The sequence below is a fragment of the Dendropsophus ebraccatus genome, chromosome 9, assembly GCF_027789765.1.
Source record: "Dendropsophus ebraccatus isolate aDenEbr1 chromosome 9, aDenEbr1.pat, whole genome shotgun sequence".
In the NCBI taxonomy this organism is placed as follows: domain Eukaryota; kingdom Metazoa; phylum Chordata; class Amphibia; order Anura; family Hylidae; genus Dendropsophus; species Dendropsophus ebraccatus.
In genome coordinates, this window is record NC_091462.1 from 35,435,923 (window position 1) to 35,447,652 (window position 11,730).

At 41.1% G+C, this 11,730-nt stretch overlaps 1 protein-coding gene across 1 annotated transcript; it reads right to left on the reverse strand.

Moving 5' to 3' along the window:
- Positions 1-513: 513 nt before the first annotated feature.
- LOC138800861 (intelectin-1-like) lies at positions 514-10,737 on the reverse strand. The gene is made up of 8 exons (XM_069982983.1): positions 10,598-10,737; positions 8,223-8,293; positions 7,027-7,194; positions 6,003-6,250; positions 4,633-4,791; positions 3,211-3,331; positions 2,342-2,448; positions 514-790 (listed from the first exon to the last, which is right to left on the reverse strand). The coding sequence occupies exons 4-8, from the start codon at positions 6,192-6,194 to the stop codon at positions 638-640; spliced, it is 732 nt and encodes a 243-aa protein (XP_069839084.1). The 5' UTR covers positions 6,195-6,250; positions 7,027-7,194; positions 8,223-8,293; positions 10,598-10,737; the 3' UTR covers positions 514-637.
- Positions 10,738-11,730: the final 993 nt, after the last annotated feature.

Below are 11,730 nucleotides of genomic sequence, written 5' to 3' on the forward strand. Positions count from 1 at the left end.
CAGCCGGCCCATAGAATGGTGTCTATGGAGCCGGCGGAAAGGCGCACGACCGTGTGCACGTACAGGCAAGGGAAATCCGCTGAGGTTATCCTCGAGAATTCCTCAGTGTGAACCCACCCTTAGTGGTGAAATGTCTTCTGGTTACAGTTCTGCCATAATTTGCAAACAATTGCTGCTTTTTTACCTCGACTTTGCACAAATCAGGGCATCATGACATTATCTATCCTGTACTTTGAATACCACGCTAACGCTGCCATAGTTACAGTGGGGTGGGGGGGCCCAGGCTTGGTGAACAGCAGGGGACCTATAGTAAAATTAATCCGCCCCTGGTGAGCGGGTGCGAGCTGTGGAATCCGTGGTGGGTGTTCCTTCGGGATTCTCTAGTGTGCCCTAAGGCTGCACTTCTGTTTTGGATACCAAATGGGATGAACATATCCTACAAAAGATATAAGCACCAGTGTGAAACAAATCAAGCCACATCACATGTATCTCACCTTATGTGAAGCAACAATATGTATGTATATATATCTGTATTTTATTATTCATCTAGTGTATAAAAGACAGATAACAGTTTTTTTTAATATGTGCATTATTATTTTTATAATGCTACTGTAGTAATGTCTGGTAGTCAGAGAATTCATTGGTAGAAGATAAGTATAGAAGATTCCACAAATTCTTTGCTAGCGCCCCATCCAGTAGGTTTCCCAACACCATCCCAGTCCATCCCCGTAAAGTCTCCACATTGCTTGGGGCTAGCTTCTGGAAAATATCCGCCACCTCCAACACAGACCTGTAGAGATCAAGGAAAAATGTGAGATCAACTGTCCTTATTACCTCTCCATCTTCCTATGATCAGTATATATTTATTTCTTATCTCTAGGAGGCAATACTTTTTTTATTTCGGTTTCTGCCATGTACTTTTTTAGCCCTATGATACAGGAAAATCATTTTTTGTCTCATGATTTTGACTATAGTCCTTCAAAGGATTCTACTCGCGGCTCATAGACTTAGGGTTCTATTACATGGAAAGATAATCGGTCGAATCGGGCGATTATCGTTCTGTGTAATAAACACAACGATCAGTCGATGATTGTTGTCAGCGGCTGATTGTTGATATAGGTTTGGATTGTTGATATAGGTTGTCGGGCGCCATCCGTGCATCGCTACGTGTAATAGCGGCCGGCGGCTGGAGATATGAAAACAGAATACGTTACCTATCCAGGCTGCAGGGCTCCTCTTGCGCTCTGCTTCTCCCCGGGTCCCACGCGCTCCAGCTTCAGAGAGGCCTGTCTGAGCTGACAGGCCACTCAGCCAATCACAGGCCGGGACCGCCACGGCCAGTGATTGGCTGAGCGGCCTCTCAGCTGAGACAGGCCACTCTGAAGCTGTAGCGGGCAGGACCCGGGGAGAAGCAGAGCGCAAGAGGAGCTCTGCAGAATGGATAGGTATGTATACAGTTTAAGCAAGGGCTGCAAGGACATTGGTAAGGATGTCCATGCAGCCCTTGTTAAACGATTATCGGGCCATGTAATAGGCCCAGTAAACGTTTACAGTTATTATTGGGGCCCCATCGGTCCGTGTAATAACACCCTTAGAATCACCAGTGATTACTGGAGTGGTTCTTTAAAGGGATTGTCCTGGATTTTAAAAAACCCTCAAACCTTTACACTTTTTATGTCTCTGTAAGGATGAAAAATATGCTAAGTAAATTAGATAAGCTCTTTAAGAAAGTTAGTTTAAAAAAATCTGTCTTAGAGGGCAGTGGAACATTTATAATTACTTATTCATTATGAGCTGTGAGTTTAAAGTGACACTGTCACCCCCTTTGTGCATTCTGACATCTCTACACAGGTGTAAAGGGTAAATTTAGCGTTTTTCATACCTTATTTTACATCATACATCATGGTGCTTGCTCAAGTAAAAAGTGATATTTTTAACTGCAATTTCAACTGCAGACTGTGTTCAGTGGGCGGGGCCTCACGGCAATAGCGCCACTTAGCCCCGTCCCCTTGACGCCCATTGGTGGGCCGAACAAGAGGGGGTGGGGCCTAGACCTTTAGGCCAGCCTGTTCCAATGGCCGACGAGGGGGCCCCGCCCACTCGCAAAAAGGAGGTGACAGCGTCACTTTAAATCCTCATGCTACTGTACTGAGAAGAACATTTGAACAGTTTCGGAGCTCACGGCATCATCATAAATGGTGATGCCGGGAGTTCCAGTGTCAGTTCCATAGCACATTGTCCATAATTTCAGACCGTGCACGGAATGTGTGCATGACCCCTTAGTGAAGACTATGGAACTTGTTTCTTTCTGTAGATGAAATTTTACAATACTCAAACTTACATGTTCTGTATCACAATACGTATTTGTTTTGAGTCCTGGACATAAGGCCATTGCTGCTTTTTCATTGTTGAATACTCGAAATTGGATAAAGCCGGCCGTGGTACGATCTGTGGATAAGAGTATAAATGTTCACATCAGAATTGTACTAGACATTAAACAGTGTCTAATATTGGGTCTCTAATCTATAGACATTGCTTGCATAGATTATATTATCTGAAGCCGCCTACAGTTCAGCATATGATTTACTCTAAGGCCACGAAATAAAGTATTTTTGACATTTTAACGTTGGAGTGCTGGAACCATCACCTCGTTGTTCCTACTCAACAGGGTCTTTCGGCTTTATGTCATGGGTATATGGTTTCAAAATATAAACCCCTGCCACTCCTGTGCCAAAACTGAGCTCTACAGTTACACTGCTTGCAGTAATTGTGTAAATTACCTACATGTGACCACACTTTATGCAACTGATCTGTCAAACATTTCCACCACTTTTCAAAACCAGGCATTGCCTAACCCCATATCATATTCATCTATGGCTGGGTTCACACTACGTATATTTCAGTCAGTATTGTGGTCCTCATATTGCAACCAAAACCAGGAGTGGATTGAAAACACAGAAAGGCTCTGTTCACACAATGTTGAAATTGAGTGGATGGCCGCCATTTAATGGCAAATATTTGCTGTTATATTGAAATAATGGCAGTTATTTACTGTTATATGGCGGCCACCCACTCAATTTCAACATTTTGTGGACAGAGCCTTTTTGTGTTTTTAATCCACTCCTGGTTTTGGTTGCAATATGAGGACCACAATACTGACTGAAATATACGTAGTGTGAACCAAGATAGGCTGTATACCTAAGATCTTACCTTTCAGAAGTGGTGAATATAAGCTGTGTGTTCTCTCTTTACTCCCGTGATCATAGACTACTGGAACGGCCGGTCCTTGGTCGGTGGGACATCTTCCAGCATTATATTTTACAGGGTATTTCTAAAAGATGAATGATAATGTGCTAAAATATAGGACTTAACCAGCATCTCTTCCCATTTCTCTTGCCCTACATGTGTATTTGTAAGACTTAGGGCTGTCTAATATACCAATCACTATAGTAAGTGAGTACTGATCTGCTAGAGCCTATTATAATGCAGTAAGGGCTGCACAGAGATTGGCAGCCAATGATTTCCGGTCAGGACTAGAGATGAGTAGACATGAGTGAGTAGTGAATTATTCAAAAGCTCAAAATTCGATTTGAACGGGCTGCGATGTTCAACTATTTGATCAAATATCTAACCCCATTAAAGTCATGGGGAAAAATGCTTGTGACTTGGTGAAGTCCAAGTGGTCGAATTTAGGTCTCCAAGTCCACAATGGTAACTTACATAATGATGCAAACACCTCTGGAATGCAACTGGGACAGCAGGGGAAGCATGTCCTGACACCCACAGAAATCAGGAGATACAGGAGGGGAAAGATATACAGCAGCCACATGCTTATTCTTCATTTATGATCGTCCTGTATTAAATGTGTTTAAAAAATGTGTGTGTGTGTGTGTGTGTGTGTGTGTGTGTGTGTGTGTGTGTATGTATATATATATATAATTTTTTGCTTGCTGGTATGGGAGCAGTGTAAGATCAGTCTGGCCCCCAAATGGTTAACTGGGGATGCAATGCATCCTCACTTAACCCATGCGTGCCAGGCTGCAAGCAGCTATCTGTAAAGATGCTGCATACTGTAAGGAGCAGAACACCTCTCCTTTTTGTTTTTTAGATATCGGTATCCAGAGGATCATGTCTGATTTGTTAGACTACGTCAATGACTGTGGGATAGACAGCATCCATTACTAAAAAAACACGTGTAATACTAGCGCTGCCTTTCAGAATCCTGGAAAAGATGTGTGGAGAGCAACGTACTAAGCAAAAAACTGCTATATGCACGCCATGGGTAAAAACAGTATAATTGTGGCAGTATAATTAATAGCCGTTCCGCGCTGTGCCGATGTACAACAAGGAAGCAGGTTAGTGTGTTATGAAAAACTTACTATATAGATACAATGTGCAGAAAAAAATTCAAGCGAGTGGGAAAAAAAAAACCGCTATGCACTGCACCCTTAGGTCCCTTTTACACAATCTGCCAATTCAGTTTTACATTGTTTGGTCACTTGCATTGCAAAGGGTTTTTTTTGTGTGTCCTGTATAAATACATTTTGGCTAGAAATCCTATAGGAAGAATAAGATCAGACATAATAGTCTTGAGAAGATAAAACCCAGAGGAACCTTATAATTCCTACTTGCCTTATAAAGATTGAAGAGATTTCCTCCATAGGTATCAAAGAAACTATTTGTTGTTCGATATCTAAGAAGAGCTTGGTTTCTCCATCGGGGGAGGGGAGTCTTGTTCGGCACATGCCATATGCCCATATTAGCAGCATTGATATCATAGTAGCCTGGGTTCTGTATAGACATAGTAAAAGTGTATACAGTGGGTACAACTAGCAAGTTTCTTCTTAATCTTTATCAGTCTTAAAGGAGAAGTCTGGCCAAAATAATTTTTTAATATGTTATTACTTATGGAAAGTTAGACAAATTTCTAATTTACATTAATTATGGGAAATGCACATATACTGCTATTTCCCTTAATTTAGTAGATTATGGAGTGCTAGAATTCTATCAAAAACCATGACGTCACAAATCAGTTGTAATTCCTATGGAGTGTCCAGCAGGGGGCGCACTATATATAGAAGTCAATGAGTACCATTGACTTCTATATAGTGCTCCCCCTGCTGGACACTCTATGGATTCAATGGATGTCTATGTAAAAAGTATTGTAATGTACAGTATGTTTTATTGATTGAATACATTTATGGAATACTTTGGGCAGAAAGTGTCCTTGCTCCCCAAAGTATTCCATAAATGTATTCAATCAATACATTTGTAGGGCACCGAGCAGGGAGGGAGAGAGGTGCCTGTGCATCTAACTACCTCCCCCCTCCCTTCCTCCCTACTAGGTGCTGAACACATATACACTGTACTACTCCTCCCATCACCTGCACATCCCTGCCGCCGCTGACATTGACGCCGCAGATGCTCTTCTGTTCACACGCCCTGCAAGGGACTGACTGCAGAGCTCACAGCCGCCCCAGCCTCCTGCCAATTCGTTCAGTCAATATAAGCTGACGGGGGTGACATCAGGAAACGAGTCGGCAGGAGGCTGGGGCACAGTGAGGTCACGAATCAGTTGTAATTCCTATGGAGTGTCCAGCAGGGGGCGCACTTTATATAGAAGTCAATGGTACTCATTGACTTCTATATATAGTGCGCCCCCTGCTGGACACTCCATTGGAATTACAACTGATTTAACGTTTTTGACAGAATTTGAATAACATATTAAAAAATATCAATAAGAAAACATGCGATGCGGCACTCGCTCCAGTTCTACTGTAGTTTATTAAGCCATTCACATAACACCGATGCACATGAATCTAGTAGGCGACGATCGTTTCACGCTTCACAACGCTTTCTCACAGCCATATTAAAAAATACTTTTGGCCGGAGTTTTCCTTTAATCTTAATCTTTTACATCACTTAAATTACAAAATTTCCACACACATCAAGTTTCTCACACACGACATAGTATTTCAATGATAGGATGAAGAAATAGTTACCTTGTAGTCATCACTGGTGGCTCCATCAGGAAGCCCAAATGTGGCATAGTTTGCCCAGTTCCCATCTCCTTCAGGATTATTTGGATCGCTTCCCTGTTGACTGGACCAGCGATCCCCAACTGTGCACTTTCCATTAAGATTGTTCTCATGAATACTTGCTACCAATGTCCAGCCTCCTCCATTGGTGATCATGTCACAATATGTTTGGTAGGTAATGTCATGTTCAGTTGTTAACGTGTAGATTCCATCTATTGACACAGACATATATGTATATATACAATTCAGCTTCATTTATTTCATTGGAACTGAACCGAAAAGCCACATCCCACATGTTTTTATAATCCTAGACATCCCTGTTAATTACTCATGCTAGTAACATTTTCTGTTTAGCTGGGCTTATCTACTACATGCATTACTGAGTATATCCCTCTCTGAGGCACCAACTTCTCTCTGCAAATATATCTGGAACGACTGGAGTCGTGGATCTACTGTACCACCACTAGCGATGACGTAAGCCACACCAGGGAGCGGAGTCTAAGGGGCTGTTGTTCTTCACTAGTGGCTGCCGCAAGGAGGGATGGACTTGCTGCGGCAGGCGACCCCCAGGTCACTACCCCTGGCTTGGCTTGCTAGTGGCGGCGGACGAGGTGTAGCTGGAGACAGGTAGGCAGGCAGGCTGGAACACAGCAGGACTCATGGCTGGTACCGGGATAGCAGTCACCGGCAGGAACCACAGATAGCTAGAACCAGGAACAGCAGGAACCAGGAACTATGGGCAGGAATCACGGGAGAGCTGGGACCACACACTTATTGGAAGCATGCAGAGGCTCCAACACTAGGGTCCGGGCAGGGCAGGAATTTATAGGGAAGGGGTTTAGGTGAGAGGAATGGGGAAGGCTGCGGCTCGTTGTACGGGTCGTGGCCGAGTCCATGACAATATCTGCTTTTAATGAATTTCTATCCATATGAATAAACGAGTGAGTAAATACATACATACATACAAAACATAGCTTCCAGGCCTCACCTTGGGCATTATTGTCAGACTGCTTGATTTCCTGGCAGCTCCTGTACCTGTGCTGGTGGTTATTGGTCGGGTACAAGGAATACTCATGTACTTTGCTTGTTTCATCCTTCTCTCAGCACGCCAAGAGACTCATAATATTCAGCTTCTTCTGAAGATGTGAAATGTTGTCTGATAAAACATGACATAACAGCAAGGCCTGTAAGTTTTTGTTATTTTTACCAAGCAATCTAAAAAATGACAATTACATAACAATGCTAAAGATAAAGAAAGGCCCCATCCACACATTATTTTTTCTGACAGATAAAGACGGCACTGATTCCAATGTGTTGAAGCACACATCCGTTTTTGACCACTCATGCGTTTCGCAAAAAGCAGGACCCCTATTGATATGATCTGTTTTTGCGGTAGGAAAGCTCCAATAGAAGTCAGTGGGTCAGTATTTAATGGACGACACATAGATGCGCAAGGACACATGGATTAGTGCGCCATCCATTTTTGACTGAAGCACGACCTAGCAAGTTCTCCCTAGGCAGGCTCCACCCTATGGCCACTTATTACCCACCTATCCGTTTTTACCGAAAAATTGATGCCTCACTGATGGTTTCTCCAGGACATCACTGATCGTGAATAGTGTGTGTGGATGAGGACAAATATTTTTACTGTGAGTGGATGGAGGTTGGAGTTATATTAGCTATGTTTAGTAAACCCTATTTACAAATCAGTAATCCTGTCCGTAACTGCGAACAGAATTCGGATGTGTACCCGTCCCTGTCCATATTTGCACCGATCCATTGATTGATATGGGTGGATACATAAAATGGCTTGCTAGTATTTTTTGCGGTGTGGCAACTACGGATGTGTAAAAGGGTCTATTTAAACCAATGGGTACTATACTGTCCCCAATTACAGATCCGTAGTTGTGGATAGTATAATACTGATGAGTTAAAGGGGCCATAGGCTGTTTAAAAAGAATCTTCACACTCTGATTGCTCTAGCAGTGATGTGAGGAACTGACAATACATAGAGATGTAATGGTAGATAGGAAGTGTGAAAACTATGATCGGCTACTGATATTTTGAAAGGGTTATCCAATCTTACAAAAACAGCTGATTTCTTCCAGAAACATGTTTATACTGCTGACTACAGGTAATATCTGCAATCACTGTCTTTTTACCATACGGATTATAGTCACTCACCACAAGACTCAGAACGGCCCTCAGTAAATATTAGCGCCAATAGAAAAAAACTGCAGAGCAGCATCTTCCTCCTGGTAGGTAATGGGAAAAGACATACATATTTATAATGCTGGATTATATCCCAAATAATACAAAACACTTAGGGTCCTATAATGTACTGAATCAGGCCTATACAGCAGATTATTGCGCCTTGTAATAAAGAAAATGATCAGCCGATGACAACGATCGCGTCTTTAGTTCCTGATGTAAAATCATCGCCCGCCAGGTGCACATTGCTACTGTTATATTGACTGATGATTAACGGTATACAGGTACACTTGATATCCTTTATATGTACAGTATTTAACTGCTTGAAATAATGCCCTAATGTGATACTTAAGCATTGTGGTTCCTATAAGAAAATACATTGATTTTATGGAGTGCTATGATGATCTTTGTGAAATATATATATATATATATATATATATATATATATATAGTGGTACCTTGGTTAAAGAGTAACTTGGTTTAAGAGCTCACAGTTTTTCAAAATTGTGACTTGGTTTAAGAGCATTGCTTTGGTTTAAGAGCTCCCTGTACTGGGTGGGAGGGCGAGAGGGGGAGGGGCATGGTCTGCATTGCGGGGTCTACAGCCCTGTACTCTCACCCAGGAAGTCTTCCTCAACTTCCAAATCATAGCAGATCCACTTCAGGCTGGGGCTTGCATTAGGGGACAGGACTGTGGAGGTAATCTCTCTATAGCTGTAACCCCCCTCTCCCCGGACAGAGAGCGCTGTATGTATGTGCCCACATCTGTCCTGCTCATTCCTTCATGCTCCCTGCAATCTCTGTCAGCCCTTGTGTTTCCCATCCTCTCCATTACTGTACAGTAACTTATAATATCACATATTCTGCTGTTTCTGAATGTTTGTTTCATCTGTTTTACCTGTTATTCAGAATAATAAATCATTATTTTTGGGGTGTGGATTAAGTTGTCTGCAGATCACTGATTTCTTATGGGAAAATCTGCTTTGGTATAAGAGTGATTTGTATTACAAGCACGGCCCCGAAACGAATTATGCTCGTAATCCAAGGCACCAATGTTATACACCTATGGTCTATGTCTGAACTACGTAACACCTTCTTTTTTTGCCATTGTGAATGCTGAATTATCAGTAAATTACATAGATAGATTAGATAGACATATATGATGGTGCGTTTATCGTTACGTGTAAACGCAGCATGATTGATTGATAGAAAATAGACAATAAATAGATACTATTATAAATTAGGGAATTTACAGTACGGGTATAAACCCACACACCGTATATGCAGCGTATTTACTGCTGCGATACGCAGCAAATATGCAGCAAACACGCAGCAAATACGCAGCAGATTAGATCTAAATAACTGAACACAGCATCAAATCTGCACCATCAAATCTGCTGCGTATTTGCTGCGTATCTGCTGCGTATACGGTGTGTGGGTTTGTAACCTAATAACAAAGTGCTTCACCTCGTTATCTGCAATCTACTCATCAGCCTGCTACCTTTTAACTGACTCCATGCAGCCCCTCCCCAGGTGCTGGAAAAAGCTGGATCCAGTCCTGGGAAACTTTGAAAATTACCTCCTCTCTAGATACTATATATAAAAAGATACATGCTATAGATAGATCATATCAATAGATTATGAATATATAGGTAGACATGAAATTTTTATATTGTATAGATAGATTTTATATATATATATATATATATATATATATATATATATAATTGAGGATAGATAGATAGATAGATAGATAGATAGATAGATAGATAGATAGATAGATAAAGATAGAAAGAAAGAGATAGATAAAATAGATATAAAGGCATTTTTAATAATCAATGAAAAATCACTTACTCTTTTGGGTCTACCTCAGACCTTTTTGTTTCCAATCTTACATACAGTAATTAAAAATAATCCCTGTATTATATGCAAAATTTTCAATAAACATTAGAATTGGAAGAAAAAAGTCCCTGTATAGTGTATAGACCCATCCTTCCCATACTACTTGCTAACATACACTAGTCAGATTAGCAGGAACAGATAAAAGGGAGTATGATAAAAGACATACAACACTTGGTCTTGGCTGTTAGAATTATTTTATTTTTGATTTTTCAATGCAATACAGCAACAACAAAAAAAAAACATGGCTACAAAAATGCACATAAACACTGACTAGTATCATCTTGTATGTCAGAAGGTACCAGGTAAAGCTACCACCCAGCCCCCTGAAGCTTTCCATCTCCATAAACATTACTTTAAATAATAATATTCCACCTCTATAGCCACCAATTACACATAAACAAGTAGAAAACTAAAAATAACTACACACTAAATAAAGAATCTCTTACCAGTTGGGAGTGTTTGTTAGTGGAAAGTCCAATATGTTCTAAGTCCTCCTTAGTGTATTACCGTCTTTATACCGATCTCTTTACACTAGCAGGTTTAGACATCGGGACAGAAAACATATTATACCATACAATACTAGTGTAAAGTGCCCACAGCAGCCAATCACAGCTCAGCGTTCATCTCTGGTAAAGCGATTGGCTGTTATGGGCCGTTTACACTAGTATGTTTTGATACAATCAAGGGTAAATGTACCGCCATCTGTTTCCTTTCCTTCTGGACACTTCAGTAAACAGGATGACAATCATTTTGCAGCATTGATACATGATGGAGATCTTGTATTCTGTTGTAATGGTTTATGCAATGTAGAGGAAGGGCGTCATTAGAAAATGGCCTATTGTTTAAATCACGTTCTTATGCTAAACAACTTTTTAAAGAATTTTGAGTGATGTTTTTCCTAATTTCAAATTTTTAAAATCTATATCATAAAAAGATCCTGAAAGTTTGCAGTGTTAATTCTCACCACTAGGCCTAAAATTAAGCTGAGACTTCCTGTACTGTCTGTGATGATAAGGAGTGGGCTGTAAAGTGATCTGTACAGTATTAAAGCGACATGTGACACCAGTAGATAGATAGGACCAGTATAAGACAACAGCAGCTTACTGTGGAATGGCCTCTTTACAGGTCACAGGGTCACTCAGTAATGCTTCACATTCATCTCAAAGGGACATTCATATCAAGGGGCAGCTCAGGCAAGATGGTGCCCTCCTCTCCTTATTACGATGTGCAAAAACATCAACCAGCACGTCCTATTTAAACAGTACAAACAGTACAAATAGACGTACCGGTACATGACTGGGATGACATGGGCACAGAAGCTGCGCCCGTGCCATCCGTGGGAGTCCCAACTAATAGTGATAGCTAGGCACCCGCCGCAACTGCCTATAGGTGCTGTGATCAGTGCATACTCATATTTAGTAATGATGAACGGAATGGCGCTGGCAATAAAATTATTACATGATTAAACTCACATGGTGACCGCGGATAATTCAAAAAGCTAATTTTGTCAAAATTGGCATTTTTCACAAAAAATTTTTATGGATATTTGCCACTAACCTCACAAAAAAGATCAGAATTG